The 20,641-nt window shown below is 36.5% G+C and overlaps 1 protein-coding gene across 16 annotated transcripts in view; it reads right to left on the bottom strand.

The window, feature by feature from the left end:
* The window catches only part of LOC145683702 (uncharacterized), a 414,104-nt gene that overhangs the window by 92,606 nt on the left and 300,857 nt on the right, over window positions 1–20,641 (bottom strand). For all 16 annotated transcript variants that reach the window (XM_081755116.1, XM_081755122.1, XM_081755125.1 and 13 more), the window contains 2 exons: window positions 15,013–15,240; window positions 12,092–12,109 (listed from right to left, as the gene is read on the bottom strand). In XM_081755116.1, coding sequence (XP_081611242.1) covers window positions 12,092–12,109; window positions 15,013–15,240 — 246 coding nt within the window. The remainder of the gene's footprint in view (window positions 1–12,091; window positions 12,110–15,012; window positions 15,241–20,641) is intronic.

Raw genomic sequence — 20,641 nt, 5'->3', positions numbered from 1 at the left:
TTATGAAGTACAGGTGATTTTCAGGTTTTGGGCGTTCTATCATAATTGCCAAAAAATCAGTGTCTCTACCAACAATAGCAACTGACTGTTGTGTAGCACAAGCACATATCAAAAGCTGTCGACAGGGTCATTTCATCAGCATCTACTTCCTTTTGCAAAAAGTTAATGTTCTTAGACAGCCAGAATGGAGAAAGTTTTTTCAATGATACACGTTTTATTCAGTGAATTGCAAACAATTTGCTATCAAGATGTGCATAAAACCACTCCATAGAGCGGTTGGAAACAATTAAGAAATGAGTGCTTAACCATATATTGTCAAGAAATTCTAGCTTTATAACATGTTCCTCAAAATGCATCCTTCAATATTAAACTCTTGATTCCCACATTAACTTAGTTGACCTTTTGTAGACCTTGATTGTTTCTTTACAAAGATTAACAACATGATTAGATTTGGGAACTTCAGTAACTCTGGAAATTTCAGTTGTTTCAATTACTTCTCTAGGTGTGCATATTTTTATTCCTTCCATGCTGTGCAACGTATTGTGACAGTCAAGTTTCCTTGTATTAAAATATGCAGTGTCGAATGCGAACTGAATAAATTAACTTATTTTTTGCTGGCTCTCTGCATTTATTCTTGAATATTCGTATCGTCTTATATCTTGGTATGGTACACCTATTCCAAGACTAGTTAAAATATCTGTTAGTTATCTAGTTGCGTAGTGACGCAAGCAGTGTACACCTGCCGTTAATTTCAAGGGAGAAATAAGCTGACAGACAACCTGAAATGATAAGCTGAACTATCACCGAACGCTTACAGTTAGTCGCTCTACCGTAATCATTGTTCCTCTTCTTTGTAATTTTACGAATCGAAAGTTTCCTGGATTTAGGAACCAGTTCATCACCACTTATTGTTAGTTCATCCAAAAGTTTCCTGGATTTAGGAATCAGTTCATCATCACTTATTGTTCGTTCATCCAAAAGTTTCAGGTATTTAGGAACCAGTTCATCACCACTTATTGTTCGTTCATCCAAAAGTTTCAGGAATTTAGGAACCAGTTCATCATCACTTATTGTTCGTTTATCCAAAAGTTTCAGGAATTTAGGAACCAGTTCATCACCACTTATTGTTCGTTCATCCAAAAGTTTCACGGATTTAGGAACCAGTACATCACCACTTATTGTTCGTTCATCCAAAACTTTCAGGGATTTAGGAACCAGTTCATCACCACTTATTGTTCGTTCATCCAAAAGTTTCACGGATTTAAGAACCAGTTCATCACCACTTATTGTTCGTTCATCCAAAAGTTTCAGGGATTTAAGAAAAAGTTCATCACCACATATTGTTCGTTCATCCAAAAGTTTCAGGGATTTAGGAACCAGTTCATCACCACTTATTGTTCGTTCATCCAAAACTTTCAGGGATTTAGGAACCAGTTCATCACCACTTATTGTTCATCCAAAAGTTTCACGGATTTAGGAACCAGTTCATCACCACTTATTGTTCGTTCATCCAAAAGTTTCACGGATTTAGGAACCAGTACATCACCACTTATTGTTCGTTCATCCAAAAGTTTCAGGGATTTAGGAACCAGTTCATCACCACTTATTGTTCGTTCATCCAAAAGTTTCACGGATTTAAGAACCAGTTCATCACCACTTATTGTTCGTTCATCCAAAAGTTTCAGGGATTTAAGAACCAGTTCATCACCACATATTGTTCGTTCATCCAAAAGTTTCAGGGATTTAGGAACCAGTTCATCACCACTTATTGTTCGTTCATCCAAAACTTTCAGGGATTTAGGAACCAGTTCATCACCACCTATTGTTCGTTCATCCAAAAGTTTCACGGATTTAGGAACCAGTTCATCACCACTTATTGTTCGTTCATCCAAAAGTTTCACGGATTTAGGAACCAGTTCATCATCACTTATTGTTCGTTCATCCAAAAGTTTCAGGGATTTAGGAACCAGTTCATCACCACTTATTGTTCGTTCATCCAAAAGTTTCAGGGATTTAGGAACCAGTTCATCACCACTTATTGTTCGTTCATCCAAAAGTTTCAGGGGTTTAGGAACCAGTTCATCACCACTTATTGTTTGTTTATCCAAAAGTTTTAGGGGTTTTGGAAGAAGTTCATCACCACTTATTGTTCGTTCATCCAAAAATTTCACGGATTTAGGAACCGGTTCATCACCACTTATTGTTTGTTTATCCAAAGGTGTATAGTATTCAGTATTGTAGGTTGAATTCGGTCTTCTCTAATAATTTCTACTGCTTTCTGCACGATTCGAAGAAGTTCTTCCAATTTATTAATATTTTAATTTGTGTATCGCTACCATGACTCGTGCAACAACTTATCGGCATAGTTTCTAAATGTGAATATTACTTCTTTACCATATGAAACCCAACCCTCTGTTATAACCAATCTCTCTCCATACTTCTGAATGAGCTTTTTTCTTCAAACGCTTGTCAAAGTAACCAGACATCCATCATTATTATCAATATGTTCAATAAGTATATTGAAGGCTTGCAGTCCACTTTCACCCACAGGTCTCCCAACTTTGCTGATTTTCTCGGCAATAAACAAGCTATTGTAACAGTTACGATTATATTTTGCATCTACTGCTACAAGATCAATGACATTTTCGGTTTTCCCTATTACTTTTTGTCCTTTACTGTCTCTCCCGCCCGCAATGAAACAGTTTTCTGAAACTCGAGTTTTCGGGAATTAAAATTTCTTGTAGCTGGAAACATTGGTACGAGACAGATACAAACTATCTTAAACGTTGGTACTCCATTAATATATCCTAGAAGTATCATGGCGATATCTAATAAACTAAGCAAGTCATTAAAAAATCTACCTAAAAAATCACAATTATCTTTCCACTGGTAGAACAAGGTCTACTGTAAACCTCAACTGTGCTTTCATTAATTATCCAAATGAATTTTTCTATGGTAATAAGACAAGGCTTTTAGGTACTGGTACGTTTGTACTAATGTAGCCAACAAGAGGGAAATTATAAATTGAAAAATTGCATATTTTCCCAATGTTCCACTATAAAAGGGAATTAAAATTTTCTCTGGCTAGAAACACTGCTACCAGACAGATAAACTATCTTAAAATTAACTTTAACACACCAATAATATATTCTACAAGTATCATGTCGATATTTAGGAAACAAAGCTTGTAATTTACAAAAATAGATTATGGTAAAGAGAAAAGTAACAAAGAATCAAGGTTTAGAACCTAAATTCGAATTTTGTGTACATCCCCTTATTACCCAATTGCAAGAAACTGTATTTACTTTTGTTTATTAAGAGCTGATGTTTAACTGGTGTAAGTTGACTTCCGTTCGTATGTACAGGTACGGATTTATAAGCATACATTTCGAATTTTTTGACCGAAAAGTAGGAAAATTTTAATTTCCCTAGTTCGCAACACTAATTGTGAGTTGATAGAATTGGTCTAAAAAGTTAGGCATTTATTTGAGGTATATACCTGACAAGTCATAAATAGATCTCGCTAAAACGAAGAAAGTTATACTGAAGAAACTAAAAGGAAAATTCGAAACTCGAAAAATCTCATTTTTTAAAAATTTGTGCTCAAATTTGAGAGGAAAATTCGATACTCAGATAAAAAGGCAACATGAAGATGAACTAAGTTCCAGCCATATTTGCCACAGAAAAAAATCATCCCAGTATCTTAAGTAGAGTTGACACAAGAGAGATGATAGCAAGTGCCCCTAGCGTTAGTGACACTTCTGCCACCTTGTCTCGAAATGGTTAGTCATTCCAGGGACTCGTCATTTGAACACCCTGTATCTCAGGAACGAAGCAGCATCGTACCTATATTTATAGGAATATTTTTACTTATTTGAATGTCCGCAATCACCTCGTCACTTTTGGCCATGCATTTATGTTACACCCTGTAGAGGAGCAAGCTTAGTGGTGGTAATACAAATCTAGGCAACCTGTCAGGTGATCATACCATAAACTCCCACTAATCAGCCTTGTGTCGCGCTGTGCAGCAGTGCAATGTGTTGCAATACAAGAAAAAAGGAAGTAAAATCTTGACTCATCGCCGATCACAAGCTCAAAAGATTACGATGGGCGAAAGAGCATGTGCACTGGAAAAAAGAATGGAAGCGGAAGCAGTGATGAAAAAAAATTTAGTTTAGATGGACCAGATGAGTGGGCATATTATTGGCACGATTTGAGGAAAGAATAACAGGTATTTTCCAAACGGCAACAAGGTGGCAAGTCTATAATGGTTTGGGGTGGGTTTGGTGCTTAGGTGAAAAAAAATCTAGCTTTTCTTTCTTGCAGCATGAAGGCCATTGATTAACAAAATGCTCGAAGATAATCTGCTTCCCATTGCTAGTGTTATTGGTTGACATTTGTGCGTCTTTCAACAGGTTAATGCTCATATTAATGCGGCCAATTTCACAAAAGAATGGTTTGACTACAAAAACGTGCGAGTTATGGATTGTCCAGCAATCTCCCTGGGTCTAAATCCAATGGAAAGTGTTTGGGATATGTAATGAAGGGAACTGTATGCTGGAGGTCGACTACACGATAGTATCATTTCTTTGAAAGATGCTATTTTTGTCGCACGGGATGCATCAGTTGAACCACGAAACCACGCTAGAGAATATAGTGAATACCATATTCGACAGCGTGTTTGAAGTAGTAGTGAACAATGGTTCACACATAGGGTATTAAGAGTCTTCAACCCTGCGAAATTAAAACACCGCTAATTTTACAATAATTATGTGGTATTTTCAAATAGATAAAAGATAATTGAAATATGGAACAAGAGCGCCCTAGACAATATTATTTTGCGCGAGGTACCGTTATCACAAGTCACCCAATGGCTTTCCGTTTTCAGCAGTTTAGAAACGCGAAAATAAATGCCGATTTTTCAAAATGCTCGAAATTGAAAGCAGATCAATGTGTCGTGATAACGGTTTCTCATGTAAAATAATATTGTCTAGGGCGCTCTTGTTCCACATTTCGATTATCTTTTATCTATTTGAAGATATCACATAATTACTGTAAAATTAGCGGTATTTTAATTTCGCCGGGATGAAGACTCTTAAGTGCTGTGGTCGTATCATTTTACAACTGTGCATTTCTCTATACCCATTGTTTCTTGTATTTCTACACACTTGTTCCATGCAATGTATGTACTACTTGCTTGATTTTCTGTGATTTATTTTCAGCGTTAAACTAACTATTCTTTCTAGTTAACTTTCCTCCTTTTACATTAACATTTCGTACCTTAATGAACTGGTCGCATCATGTAGTAACGCATATTATATATAAAAGCTAATGTTCATACGTTACCTCATTACGGAATAACTACTAACACAATTCATTTAATATTATTATTAATATTAGACCTTCCTAGGGCTTTTTGATACTACATTGACAATTTTTGCCATGGGTAACGATGTGAAAAAGCAAGTCGTACAAAAATAAAATAAAATAACTTGTATTAGGTCCATCCATAATTTCGGGGTCCCTGAGATTAATAACGATATCCCAATATCGTTCAATTGGAAGTCCAGTCCTTATTTTCATGGAACTAAAAAGGAATGTGGTGTGATAGGGAAGGGAAGGGATCAAAAGGCAATCATCAAAACAAAATTTGATTACTTATCATGTTGTTTTGGCATCCTGTGAACTAATTTTTAAATAACATTATTATTTAATTTTAATAATAATATGTTACTACTATTTTATGACAAACTAAATTATCTCAAAACTAGTTCACAGGATTCCAAGACACGATACATAATAAATTCAGTTGAGTTTGTTTCTCTAGTCACTGTCTTAACTTAGATTTTGTGGGAAATTTTATTCGGACAAAACTGTAGTTTCCATGGATAGCAACACTGAAAAATTTTTCAGCCTCGTATTTATTGTTGTAGAGTAGCATTATCTATGATTATGGTAATTTGCATTTTCATTATCTCTTTTCACTGATGAAAAACAAGCAAAAAAATTTGTAAAAATTTTGTATTATTTTTAGTATGTCAGGCTATTTAAGTTCCTAAATGAAGTAGTCCAAATCGCACTATTGCTAAGATAAAGAAAACAAAACTTACGTTGTCTGTTTGATCCAATCATTCCCATGTGACTGAATGCATCATAATACACTGACTTCCATTACCAATAGTGAGCGTACAAGAGAGTTGACTTTGAGTTGATTTTAAGTTTAACGTCCCGTTCAGCAGCGAGGCTATATAAGACGTGGACCTACTGATTAACGTGGAATCCGAACCACATGAGCACCCGCCGGGAATCGAACCCGGGTCTCCCACGCCAGAGGCGCGTACGCTAACCACTTAGCCACGAAGGAGCTCGAGCGTACAAGAGAATTAGGTAAAATGCTGTCCGTATAAATTCTATTAAGAATAAATAAAGATTATAAAATCGCAACTACTAATACGAAAACTACTGAATGTACGGTGTTACAGCTGAAGCATGAAAGTTTGTTACTGTATGTTGCGATTTTTAAAGGCAGAAACGTAAGATACTTCTGATTTTTGTTCGAACCTTGGATGCGTTTCCTAATACGAGGTTCTTTCCTACTCTTAATTCTAACTTAATCCATAGTCACATACAGCTTTACTCTTCTGATGCCAGGTTGCTTTTTAATGAGAAAGTTATTATTGCATCCAGTAAATGACCTTCAGTCTTTTAGAGTCTCATGAAAGTAGAGAATAATTTGTATTTTGATAACAATCTCAAAAGTCTGGAAACTAGTACACAGCAAAAAATGAAGTGTTGAAGCAACACAAAATAACTACCACTTTAGCGTGTTACTTGTGTGTCGATTCAACACCAAGCATATTTTTTTTAATTATTTTTTTTTTTTTGCTAGCCATAGCTAGCACCCACCCAAAGGGTTACGCTCTTTATTTGGGAAGCGGAGTTTATAGGAACTGCAGGTGTAGGTTAATTGTCGTGAGGCATTATTGTCGACATTGTCGTGAGGCACTTGGATTTTATTAACTTTATTAAATCCAAGTTCATTCAATTGAAAGGACATTATGGCCGTTAACCATAATCATAAGGACAGGAAAACATGAATAAGTATGAACAATTCAACAGGAGAGCGTGAGAGCAGAACAGTGTGGAGAAATGGAACAATGACGTGCACTTGACATCACAACACAACGCAGAGTGTTAGAGAGACGAATGAATGTTATCTTCTGTCCAGGGGCTACTCTGGACGTAATTGAGACGAGTGGAGCCCTGTTAGTGCGGTGAAATCACTGTGCAACATAAGATGGAATGATATATGGTGGAAGGATTGCAATGAGGAAGTCTTCAAGAAATTGAAAGTCGGGTCTATTTGGTGGGAGAACGTATTAGTACAGAGTAAACAGCAGGGAGAGTGGAGAATGACGGAGAATAGTTGAAGGTTTGCGAAGGGTGGCTTCGTGGTGCATGGCATCAAAGAACAATGAATGGTGAGTCTGGAATCGCTTCGTAACGTACCGGAGTCGGAGGTCTTCTAGGTGATAAAGGAGTTGTGCAAAAAGGTGTTCTCTCATATAAGTCACGTGTAGGGCTTGGTAATTTAATTCGAAAGGCAAGGCGTAGTGCATGGCGCTCAAGAATTTGCAGCCTGCGGTAATATGACTCTGGAGCTGACTATAAAGCCAGGCTATAAAGCCATAAGTCAAAACAGGGCGTAAAAAAGCCTTGCAGGTGTTTAGAAGTATCTTAGGTTTCAGGCCCCAGGTAGTCCCAGTTAGGCGTCGCAGTAAGTTTAGACGGTTGTTCGCTTTAAGAGCAAGATTTTGAGATGAGCAGACCATTTCAGATGGGAGTCGAAGATAATGCCTAGATATGTGACTGTGGGACTAACAGAAAGTGGTGTTCCTCCAATCTCAATACTGAGATTGGATGGATTGCGATGAACCCGACTGCGTTTACCTGGTGGTAAGAAGATAATGGCTTGTGTTTTATTGGCGTTAAGTTTGAGGCGCCAGGTTTCGCACCATTGAATGAAAGCATCGATGGCAGGTTGAAGGATGCGATTGATGTGTTGAATAGTATTTGCCGTTGCCAGAAAAGCCGTATCATCCGCATATTGAAATAGACTGACGTTCGTAGGAAGAGCAGGAAAGTCAGCAACATACAGTAGATAAAGAAGCGGGGACAGAGCCGATCCTTGAGGAACACCAGAATGGATAAACACAGGGTGTGAAAGAGCAGTATTGATGGAAACATAGGTCAGGCGACCGGAGAGAAAATGGTAGATGAACCGAATGTAACATATTGGAAGGCGGAAAGAAAATAGTTTGTATACAAGACCTACGTGCCATACTTTATCGAACGCCTTTTCTAAATCAAAAAGGACAAGACAGGAAGGCTTAGATTGGTTAAACTGAGCTGTAATGTACGTGGTCAGGCGGAGAAATTGGTCGTTAATACTGAAGTTTGGACGGAATCCAGCCTGATGAAGAGGAATAAGGTTGTGAGGGGTGAGATGGATGTGCAAGCGTGAGACAAGAATTCGTTCGAGTATCTTGCTGAAAACAAGGGTGAGTTGTATTGGGCGGTAGGAAGACACAGAGGGAGCTGTTTTTTTTCGGTTTGAGGAACATTAAAGTTTTTGATGTTTTCCAATCGGTAGGGATAAAACCAGTACGGAAAATGAACGTGAAAATGACTGACAGAAGATAATGGAGAATATACGGTCCTTCTTTGATATGACGGTAGGTAATAGAATCTAACCCTGGAGCAGTGTTACGCTTACGAGCTATAATGGAAGTAATGTCTCTGACAGTGATAGGAGCTGTTAAAGGTGAATCGCCTAGCAGAGGATGTTCGGTATGAGGTTGAAGCGATGGTGTGTTGAGATTCAGCCGAGCTGTAGGATGAGGGCGAGCTGTAAAGGCAGGTCCAAGAAGCGTGAAGACTCCTTGCAGCTGGTCAGCAAAAGCATTGGCTTTTTCCTCGTCATTGTGTAAGGGCGTATCGTTAAGGATGAGTGGATAAAAAGTACGAGAGGATTGACCAGTGAGCTGGTGAAAGCGTTTCCAGTACTTAGTTGGGAGAGAGTATTACAGGTTTTGATCCAGTTTCTGGTCTTGTAGGCAACAATATAGTTATGGACTGCTCTTTGGTATTGGCGATGTTGCCGAAGCGATTCCAGATTACCTGTGTGAGTAAAATCTCGATAGAGCTGGCGGGAATGGCGTATTAATGGTAAATACTGGGGCGGTAGCTTAGGTCTGTAGGAAGTTACTGTAGTCTGGGGTATGATTTCAGCGGATGCCTGATGTATACTTTCGGTGATGTAAGGTATCGTAAAGTTCAGCCTCTGTAGTAGGGGTTGATACAGATGTGAGGCTATTACAGAGGCATTCCTTGTACTTAGGCCAATTTGCACGGTCAAAACGAGCTACTGAACGGAGAGGAGCAGTTGCAGGTGGTTGAATAGGTCCCTGTTGTTGAATAGTGAGTTTGATAGGGACATGATCACTCCCCAGAGGATCAAGTACAGTCAAGGTAAGCTTGCAAAGAAGGTTGGGTGAAGTTACAACAATATCAGGAGTTGTGTTGGATGCCGGCCTTGTCGGTTTAGGGATATGGTGAAAGAAACCAGTCGTGCGGGTCTGAAGATAGTTGCGGAAAGTAAGCTTTTGGTGATCTGTGCGACTGTGGTAGTTAATATCAGCCATGATAATGTAGGTGCGAAAGTTGTCCGATATATACTGAAAAAAACTGTGAGGAATAGGGTGGCCGGGTCGTATATAGATGGTGGCTACCGTGATGTAACAATATTTGAAATATAATCAACACCAAGCACATCACCTTCAGAGCATATGAGAAATACCTCCTTACTGACTGTGAGCACTTGCATTGCTTTTTGTTTGGTATGAGGAAAGCTTTGCGAAATATATTTCGCATTTTTAACAGATAACTAATAAAATTTTAAGTTTTCTGTAATCGGTCACAATAATATTGGTGTCAGCCTGTGAAGAAACCTGTGACAACAGTTACACAGATAGCAGTGCTTCCATTTATTTTCTTTATCTGTTATTCTTGTGTCTTAGCACGTATGAACAGAAGATGGCAGAACTGTTGCCTATGTAACTGTTGTCACACTATTCACAGGTGTACAACAATATTATTGTGACCTACTACAAAAGAAACATAGAACACTGTTCGTTACTTGGCATAAGTGCCAAATATATTTCGCAAAGCTTTGCTCATATTAAACGATAAATACCAATGCAAATTCTCTCAGGTAGTAACGAGTTATTTCTCATATGCTCGGAAAGCGATGTGCTTGGTGCTGAATTAACACACAAGTAACACGCTAAAGTGCTAGTCATTTTCTGTTGTTTCAACACCTCATTTTTTACAATGTAGTTTTAAGAAGGAAGTCTGTCCATTGGCTTTTAATGTGATAAGTATGGACACATACTTCTCCATTTTTAAAACATCTATTAAGTAATTTATTTTTCCTTCGCATAAAACATAGTTATATCATCGTAAACGTTATTTAATATACACAAAGGATTATCTAAAATCGTTATAATCACTATGCTGTGTTTCATTCAACGTCATCTTCTAAATGTATGTACGATTAATGATCACGTATTTTTAGGATCAGCATGGAGTATTATTACTTGTTTTCCAGGCAAAGGGTACCACAATTACCAGGGATTCTATGAAATCTCAGAGTGTGGCATACTGGCAAAATTTCTCTGCCTCCTAGAGAACAACGCATCCGTTCACTGCTCGAATGTTGGCCAGATAGACGCACCACTATGGGTTCGAAATTCGTCATAGTTTGTGTTTTTTCTTGACCGCACACCATCTTCATTCCACCTTTTCCCAATCATGCAGTCATTTCGTAGGGGAAAGTACTTCTGCGATGTTGCCACGCTACTTTCTGAAGTGAAGTAAAGGATTTTGGTCTACTAAACCTTACTTCGCATTCCGGACCCATAATACAGCAACGGTACAGAGTTACGAGCTCTACATTACTACATAACCTACATAGGTACGGAGAATTACACAAGTAAAATTTCAGCTCTCTACAATATGAGGAAGTGGGTCAGAGTAAAGCTTTCTAACGCACCTCTCATTAGCCGGCGAATTTCAAAGAAATCGCACCTGTGAAAATTATTCAGAAACTATTGATTTGCGACAACAGCATAGTGTTCCAAACTACTTGTCGAATATGGCCTTGCAAGGAATGCATCGAAGTATCAGTTACGTTATATATATATGTGTGTCCGAAACGCATATCTGCGAGAGTAAGTGTCCTACAGTGATTTTATTCACGATGTAAAATATACTTCCTTATGTAAAGTATGTTGAAAATTTAATTCAAGTAAAAATTACATAATTTTCATACTGCTTCCTTTTAGCCAAATAGTTAACACACGTACCATTGGATCTTCAGGACTTTAGATTTCTGGGCCTTCGGCGTCTATGGCCATTTGGTCCTTCTCGTTTGAGTGATGACGTCCCTGAGCGAGCACACTATCCATGGAAAGGGAAGGAAGGAAGCGGCCTGGGATCTGTAAGTTAGGTACCATTCCGGCATTGGCCTAATCCAGGAAAACCTCATTCAGGGTGGCTGGTCTGAAAGAGCGTTTTACACTTTTTTAGACGGAATGCCCCACAGGGAATCGAACGCGGGACCGCTCGCACCGAACGCGAGAGATTATTCGATCTTTATCTGTTTTCCTTCGATTTTTGGAAGGAGGGAAAACATATCGTTGCCTTACTCTTTATGATAGACATATAGAGTTGCTTAGATTGAGAAATATCTTAGCATACTGTACTAGAAAGCTGGTAGATGCGCTGAACTCACATCGCTCAACAGAAAGAGATCAGTGTGTCGACCCTTACGTCATAACGTCAGAGTCTGTAATGGAGTATGAAATCTATTTAAATTCCGAATTATCGAGTTTTGATATACAGGCAGGAATTCTAATCAACATTCTCTTACTTGATCAATATTACTTTCAGATGAAAATCAAGTTGTAAACGATATGATCTTACAGTACATTTTGAAAATAACAAATTACAATTTATGAAAATATCTTACCTTTCCTTCTGTGTCTTCCTGCAATAACAACAAACTAAACTATAATATATGAAAAATATATTGCTTACTATACAATCTAAGGATAATCCAAGCTGAGAACTCTTTATAACAAGATGAAAAAATAATTACATGGTTGAAAAAGTTCAATATCAATCGATCAATATCGATATATATATATATATATATATATGTTTGGCAGAGAAATGAATAAAACAAGTTTTACTTCTGTTGAAGTAAGACAATGTAACATTTTAAAATAATGATATCCGACTTAATATTTCTTTCCTTGCTTTCTAAAGTGAGGCAAGGAGTTGCTTTGTTTCTATTGTTACAGTGCTTAAATGTTTTAATCACTATCCGTCGTTTATTGTTCAATCTACCTTTATCAATATAGATATTAATTGTTTCAAAGCAATAAAAAAATATAACGCTCACTAACCACAAGAGTTCATACTTCATCTGATATATTTTTCATAGAAATATATTACGCTTAGGGATTCAGATATTTGCAAAACATGTGGAACTGAGTATTGTCTTCCCCAAATTCTTTTTTTCATATGTTTTTACTTTCCTTTTGTGATAATTGTGAACTACTCTAAATTTTGTTTGGTAGCACACTATTTTTTCATTAGAAGTAGAAAATTGATGTACATTATTTTTACCAAAACCTTAGACTTTTCATAATCTATAATAGAATATATCATCCATTATAATAAATATCTTCGATATTACAATTCTATAAGTTTCCGCACAACTTCCTAGATCTCTCGATTACAAAATTCCTTTCTCTCATCTGTCTAAGCACTGCACTTTGTGTCAGAATTGAATGAGTATTATCACGATTTACACCTATAGTCACCCTGACTTATTTATATTGAAAATATATGCAGACCTCAGTGCAAGAAGGGGACAGATCCACTTGTACCTTTGGTTCAAGATTGAAAGAAAGATATTAAAAATTGTACTATACTTGTATTTTACCCTCCAAATGTTTTGTAAAGAAAGGTTTTACCCCTATAATAACACCTGTCTTTACAAGACGTTTGGAGGCTAAAGTACAAATATTGATTTTTCTCACATTTTTTCCTTTCAATTGTGTACCAAATATCAATCAGAGCTGTTTCTACTTACACCGAGGTCTTCATACGCATGTTATTTAAAACTTCTGAATGTCAACACGATGACTTACAAATTATCAAAGAGCAAAGAGAAGTTTGTCCAAGTACGAGTTAGCTCTCATGTTATGTAAGAGTCAAAGTGTATGCGATAGTTGAAGGGATTCATAAACTCTATTTTCTACAATGCAAAGATTATTTAAACACATTACGTTGAAGATGATGTGAGGCTTTTGATGAGATAATTCTTAGTAACTGAGTAATACTTATGACCACAGTTGTAATAGAGTTTATATAACTTGACGAAATAAGTAGATGTATTGTAAATGTTACATTCTACTATACATAATTTTGATCATATGATATTACTATACATAATTTTGATTTAATTATGTACAGTAATAACATTATTTACTTCTTTAATATTGTGCACTTGTCAGTCATTAAAATTGATAAATTAAATTATCACTTAAAGATTACATATAAAATTAGAAATTTTTAATTAATTATGTGTTTTTCTTCATTTCTATCTATGACATTTATTGTATAACTGTAGATTTTTTTCCATTTTATGGTCTCGAATGCGTATTTTCTGAATTCATTATTTCTCCCAGAGTGCTAGTTTCTGCAATAACCTGATGTAATGCAACTACGAGTAATATTATATTTACATACATATATATCTATTTGTCTATATACTGGGTGTTTCAAAACAACACCGACAACGTTTGGAAGGTGATTCTTGACACCAAGATAAGAAAAAAACTATAGACCACCCTGGGCGAACAAATGCTTTCTTACGGAGTTTCAGGCTGACGAAAACATAAAAAAATGAACCTTAAAGGTCCATACCTCTAAAACTATGGAACCTACCGTAGTCGGGTCAAGACTTCGCTTAGGAACTGATTCATATATTCTATCCAAAAATCCGTATCAGAATCCTAAGATATTCATGCAACAATTTTCATAGAGGAAGTTTGACTACGGGCATGTAATTTGAAGTATTCATCAGCTACCTGTATAAAAATTGAGAGGGAAGTACCGCAGACTTCTGAAACGTGGGTATTTGGATAGGGTACATACTAGTTCCTAAGCGAAGTCTTGACCCGACTACCGTAGGTCTCATAGTTTTCGAGCTATCTACCTTTAAAGTTCATCATGTTTTCGGCAGCCTATAACTCCGATAGGAAGCATTTGCGCATCCAGGTTGGTCTATACATTTTGTCTTATTTTGGTATTAGGAATCACCTCCCTAACGTTGTCGTTGTCATATAGCCCTATATATATAAGGCCGGATTTAGGGAGATGGGAAGGTGCACGTGCACTCCCTCCCTTTGTTGTAAATATACACTACTTAAAGTGTAAAGCTAGCAGTTAAAATAGCAACACTTTCCGAAAATTATTGGGATTAAAACAAACGGAAGTTTTGCAAAATCGATAGTTTAAGTCAATTTTGTAAAAGTTGAAAGAAAACCATTCACCGAGAACAGACACTTAGCATTTTCAGGGCATTTTCTCATTCACACTACAGATGTCTAAAAGAATTTTAAAAATTCCAAATCAATTCAAATGTACTGGTAGTTATTTCTGCACCCCCTCAGAAAATCCTGGATCCGACCATGTATATATAGACGAAGCTTATTGCTAATTGTAATGCTATTCTACTTGTGTCTAAAAACTATATTTTTTAATATCTAGTCTTTCATAATAAACTACATTGTACTTAAAGGATAATGAGCGAGTTTTCATTTCCATTATTGTACATTCTATGATTATTTTGATTCCTACCATATTGTACACTCATACCTCCTCCTAGCCATACGCCTTCTCCTCCGCCGCCTCCTTTTCCTCCTAACCATACGCCTCCTCCTCCGCCGCCTCCTTTTCCTCCTCCACCTCCGCCGCCTCCTCCTCCGCCTCCTTTTCCTCCTAACCATACGCCTTCTCCTCCGCCGCCTCCTTTTCCTCCTAACCATACGCCTCCTCCTCCGCCGCCTCCTTTTCCTCCTAGCCATACGCCTCCTCCACCTTTACCTAAAACAACATCATTTAATTTTTCATTAATATTTCGTTACACAATTATCATGATATAAGAATTTTTGGAAGAAGCTATTACTAATTCTAACGCAATGTTGTACGTTCGACCCAAACCGAAGTTTAAGAAAACCCCTAGGTCATTTTTTGCCACTGATGGGCAGTGGAAATATTTCCGGTGGGAAGGAAAATTTTTAAAAAATGGAAATATTCAGGTTTTTACTCTGGCATAGTAATTCTCGGGAAGGAATTTATTTCCACTTCTTTACTTTATTTACATTATAAGGACCATATGACTAATTATTTTATTTTAATTAATTATCATTTACTTCTAGATTTTAAATTATTTGAAGTTTAAAAAATTTCAAATTCGTTCACTGTACTTTATATAACTAATTAATAATACGATTTTTTTTAATTTCCATGTAAATTTGCACTACAAAATAGCAAAGTACTAATTTTAAAATGATGAAAAGGAACCAGTTTGTAAAGTAATGTAGAAATACTGTAGAGATAGAGATGAAGTACCATAAATACACCCTGATCCACCGCTAGTAATAAATGTCGGTATGTCTGCTGATTCGAATTTCGGTCTCTGAGGAAGAATCAGATATTGAATAAAGAAATCTGTAATTGTAAATACATACACTTTTAAAATGTAATATTTACATATCGAAATTAGAGTTACTTCTCAGGATAATTCATTAGTACCGCTGTTTCCGAGCTTCATTAGGATTTGTTTGCTTCTTTGAACGTATGTATTCATATACCAAGTATGTTGGCGAATTTTTCTAACACCTTGCATATTTATAAAAAATAGCCATAGTTTTAAATTTGAGATTTAAAATTACACAGTAAGAACACAGGAGGATAACGCACTAGTCGTTCTTTCAGAAAAAATGTTCCGGGGGCACACGTAGAATTCCGGGGGGCACTTCTGGTACTATTTTATTTATTATTATATTATAGACGTATTATTTTTGGTCTCGTCCGGAGAGCATTCTCAGAGCTCCGGGAGGCAGTGCCCCCCAAAATACATGTCTGAAAGAAATACTGTAACTCACAGTGTGCCTGAACTCAATATTTTGCATGTATGCCATACCATGCACTGGTAACTTTACGATTTTTTTACAGACTAATAGGAATGAGCACGAGTCGAGTCGAGATTTAAGACAGTCTCCACTTGTCTCTAGAAAATGTTGTCTCGACTCGTGTCTCGATTCGAAAATATGTTTCGGTCTCGACTCGTATCTCGACTTGACAATATCTGTCTCGACTCTGATCGAATTCCAATCGTGATGTCTCGAAATTCAAGTCGAGACAAAATACACGAGTTAAGATATACGCACACATCAGCCAGACCATTATTACTACCTACCTAATTGTCAGTATATCCACCTTTGGCTCGGATAACAACGGCGACACGTCTTGGCATGCACGCAATGATCTTTGCTAGGTCGCTGGAGAGAGTTGGCACCACATATGCATACATATGTCACCTAATTCCCGTAACTTCCGGTGAAGGGGGACGTTGCGTCTAACGTCACGTTCAATCACATCCTAGATTTGTTCGATTGGGTCCAGATTCGGCGAGTGGGGGCAGCATATCATTTGGAACTCGCCTTTGTGTTCCTCGAACCGCTCCATCAGAACCCTGCCTTGTGACATAATGCATTATATTGTTGTAAAATGCCACTACCGTTGGGAAACATGGTCGTCATGAAGGGATGTACGTAGTCTGCAAGCAGAGTGCGATACGCCTCGGCCGTCATGGTGCCTTGCTCGAGCTCCACTAGATACATGGATTCTCACGTGAATGTTCTCCACAGCATAATTAAGCCGCAGCCAGCTTGTCTCCGTCCCGCAGTACAGGTGTCAAGGCGGTGTTGCCTTAGAACAGGACGGATTCACACCCTCCCACCGTCATGATGAAGAACGTATCGGGATTCGGTAGACAATGCAACGCTCTTCCACTGTGACAAAGTCCAATGACGATGGTCACGTGTTCATTTCAGTCGTAGTTGTCGATTTCGTGGTGTTAACATTCGCACATGAATGGGTCGTCGGCTGCGGTGGCCAATGTCTGGGACTGGATTCGATATTTTTTTAATCTTAATAAATTTTGAAATTTTATACCAAGTGCGTCAAGTGACGAAATGAAAAATATATATAATATGAAGAAACTATTTTTTTGTCTGTAGTTAAGACAAACGATTAAATACTCTCATGGACGCCAATCATAGTGTATAAAGAGAGTTGATAAAGGAGTTATTATCGACGTGAGAAAAGGACTCATGAAATTCTCGAAATTTCTTCTCTTGAGACAGAGACTCAATAAAAATGTTACCAAAGTTTTTTAATGATTAACCGTTTTTTTCTTTCTTCTTTCGCATTGATATGTACGGTACTCGTTTTGTACTGAATGTTAAATATGTTTAATGTTAACCTTTGTTTTTTTTTCTCTCTCTCCTTCTTTCGTTTTGTCGATTTTTTTGACGTAATCCAACTTTTAAATGTATCTACAAAGAGAAATGTGTTATTCCATATTGTTGAAAGTAACAGATTTCTGTGCATGGTTATGAAACATATTTTTTTAAATTCATGTATCAAACTTTTCCTGTTATGTCAGACTAAGTTTTCTTGGAATATAATAAATGTCTATAGAAATGTAGTTAGGTTAGTTTAATTCAACTAAATGCAACCTGAAGTATACATTGTCCTGTATGAATGTGTGGGTGAGTGAAATGTAGGTTTAGTATTAAGTGCACCAATTATTTTGACATATATGTGTGACTTACTATAACTAATGGTAGTTGGCAATTAAAGTCGTTGAAAGTCAATACTAACTCAGTTTAAGTTGGCTCTATAAAGGAAGCAAAAAGGACAGGAGTAGCCTGAACGAATAATCGTCATGGGAGAACTTTGAAAGTGAAAATCTTCGACAAATATATGTATTACTTTGATTCTTTTGTTCTTCTCTGTGGTCTATTCTAGCATGCCGTCCACTTCATCGTTTATACTTCAAGTACTTGATACTCGTCAAGAATTTTGGAAATATTCAATAAACTGTTAAATTAAACTATCTCAACTATCTCTGAACTAGATTGGGATAATTCGGTAGTTGGGGTTACATGCATCTAGGTCTGGGAGGAATGGGTTAACATGTGTTTACCTTTGATCACATTAATACCAAATACTCACCCAATAGCTATTGTAATTCATCCCAATTTAATAATTATTCACTTTCCTTTACCATATTTCTCAAAAAATATCCAGTAACAGTTTCATCTTTCCTCATCTCCTCACCTTCCCTTTCTTTCTTTCTTTCTTTTCTTCTTCCCATCTCATCTTTCTCTTCTCTTCCTTACTTCTCCTTCTAATTTTAATAAAACTGAAAAGGGGGTCGTGACTGGGAATTCTATGTATAATAAACACGATCATGTATTTATTTATTTTATCTTATTTTTCTTCGGAAGTCCGATATAAAAGTTTTTTCATTTTGGTTGAACCTTGTAGGTTCAAAAGTAAGAAATGGATTATATATTCCTATGTAATTAGACATAAGCTGATAGCTTCATGAATATACTCCATCAGGGGTGAGGGTTTCCACTCACGACTCACTCTATGCATCTCAGTTGCACAGTACAGGGTTTCCCACCCATCTTTTGTTACAAGCTTTCTTTTTTCTTTTTCTTCTTTCTTTCCCTTTTCGTATACGCGTAAATCTAGTATTTTAATATATATATATATATATATATATATATATATATATATATATATATGATAACTGGAATAGTTTTATTTTCGAGTGCTATTTTTTAATATTTTTCACGCTTAAATTTTTCAAGCGTTTGAAAAAAAAATATTACTAGTAAAATTAACCTAACATTTTTATTTTTTTCAATTTTTACCAACATGTTCAAAATTTCCGGAAATTTTATAGCACTAGTTCAGACACAGTTGTACCTAGACCAGCATAAAACTCTCATGTTAGTTCCGACGCAGTTCGCTGCCTATCCTGTTTTACCAGTCTGATCAGCCTACGACGACCGACATATATAGTGTGATGAGGCTCTTATGCCGAATTTAGGGACTTATGCCGAGCTGTACTGGCAAATGATTAGTGCCATACTAATAAGTTCGACTAACGTATGTTTCCTGCATTATTTAGTCCTTTAGTATAACGATAATCATGCATCGAAACGACTCTAGCATAAATCCCTTAATTTTTATATCAATAAAAGTGTCAACTTTCGAAAATCCACTTACATATAAATTGTTTACCAGTGTAAAATATGTGGACTTCCTATACCAAATATTTACTGGCATAAAACATATTGTAAGAAAATATACATTTTTGCGTAGTCTCTAAATATAATAAAATATTATAGGCCAGTCAGTAAGGGATGATTTAGGGTCGAATAAGGGAAAAAATGATGAAAAGCTGGAACAAATTTTCTTTTCCTTATATAAGTGTCCGTAACAACATACTAATTTTGCACCACTCTACTACCCCGGATTTGGCAGCTATCTTGGAAAAATGGCGCGAAAAATAAGTTTTTTTGTAAACATTTCGTATATAAAGCATTTTAGAGCAAAACATGCTATTATAAAAAATAATTACCTTAAATTCTCTACAAGAAATGTTATCTTCATTTTTTCTCTAAGATGCACCGTTTAGATGTTGTAGTAGTATCAAATTGCGCATTATATTTCAGCGTCCCTCTCTAGCAGAGACTTAACGAAAATTTTCTGATACTATTTTGTTCTAGTGATTTTTTTTAAAATTATAATTTAATATATTTTTCAATCATTGCAGGTGTGACTAAGTATTAGTAATCAGGTCTATTAGATCATCTATGTTCAAGATGTCAGCTGAAAAATGTTTTATTTGTGAGAAACTTGGTGATGGTGTTACATGTATAGTAAAAGAAAATTGACTGAAAACATTAGTAGAGTGCAGAATTAAAGTGAAAGATGGAAACGAATATCAACTTAAGAGACTGAAAAGTGTTACACTTTGTGAAAAATATAGAAAGGTTTTCACAAAAATAAGAAGTATCAAAGCGTTGCTATTACAACGTACTTCATCATTTACGCCGATAACCCTTAGGTCAGAAGTACTAAGATTTAATTTTCAGGAAGCCTGCATGTTTTGTAGACAATGTACGTCAGATGATTTTTTAAAGAAACAGAGTAAAACACTTGTGAGTGAGCGTGAGAGTGTACATCGGATCGAAACCATTCAAGTTAAAGACACATCATTCAAGTTAGAAATGCTATAATGGAAGAAGCCGAAAGAAGAAATGACGACTGGGCCAAAGATGTTAGTATTAGGATTTGCTATGTACATTATTTAGTTGTTGTTGATGCCAGATACCATTCCTCAGGCATGAAAAAG

This window comes from Thermobia domestica, chromosome 4, assembly GCF_964235325.1.
Source record: "Thermobia domestica chromosome 4, izTheDome1.hap1.1, whole genome shotgun sequence".
In the NCBI taxonomy this organism is placed as follows: Eukaryota; Metazoa; Arthropoda; class Insecta; order Zygentoma; family Lepismatidae; genus Thermobia; species Thermobia domestica.
Note: the sequence above shows the minus strand (reverse complement) of the source record. Positions and strands in the feature narration are given on the sequence as shown.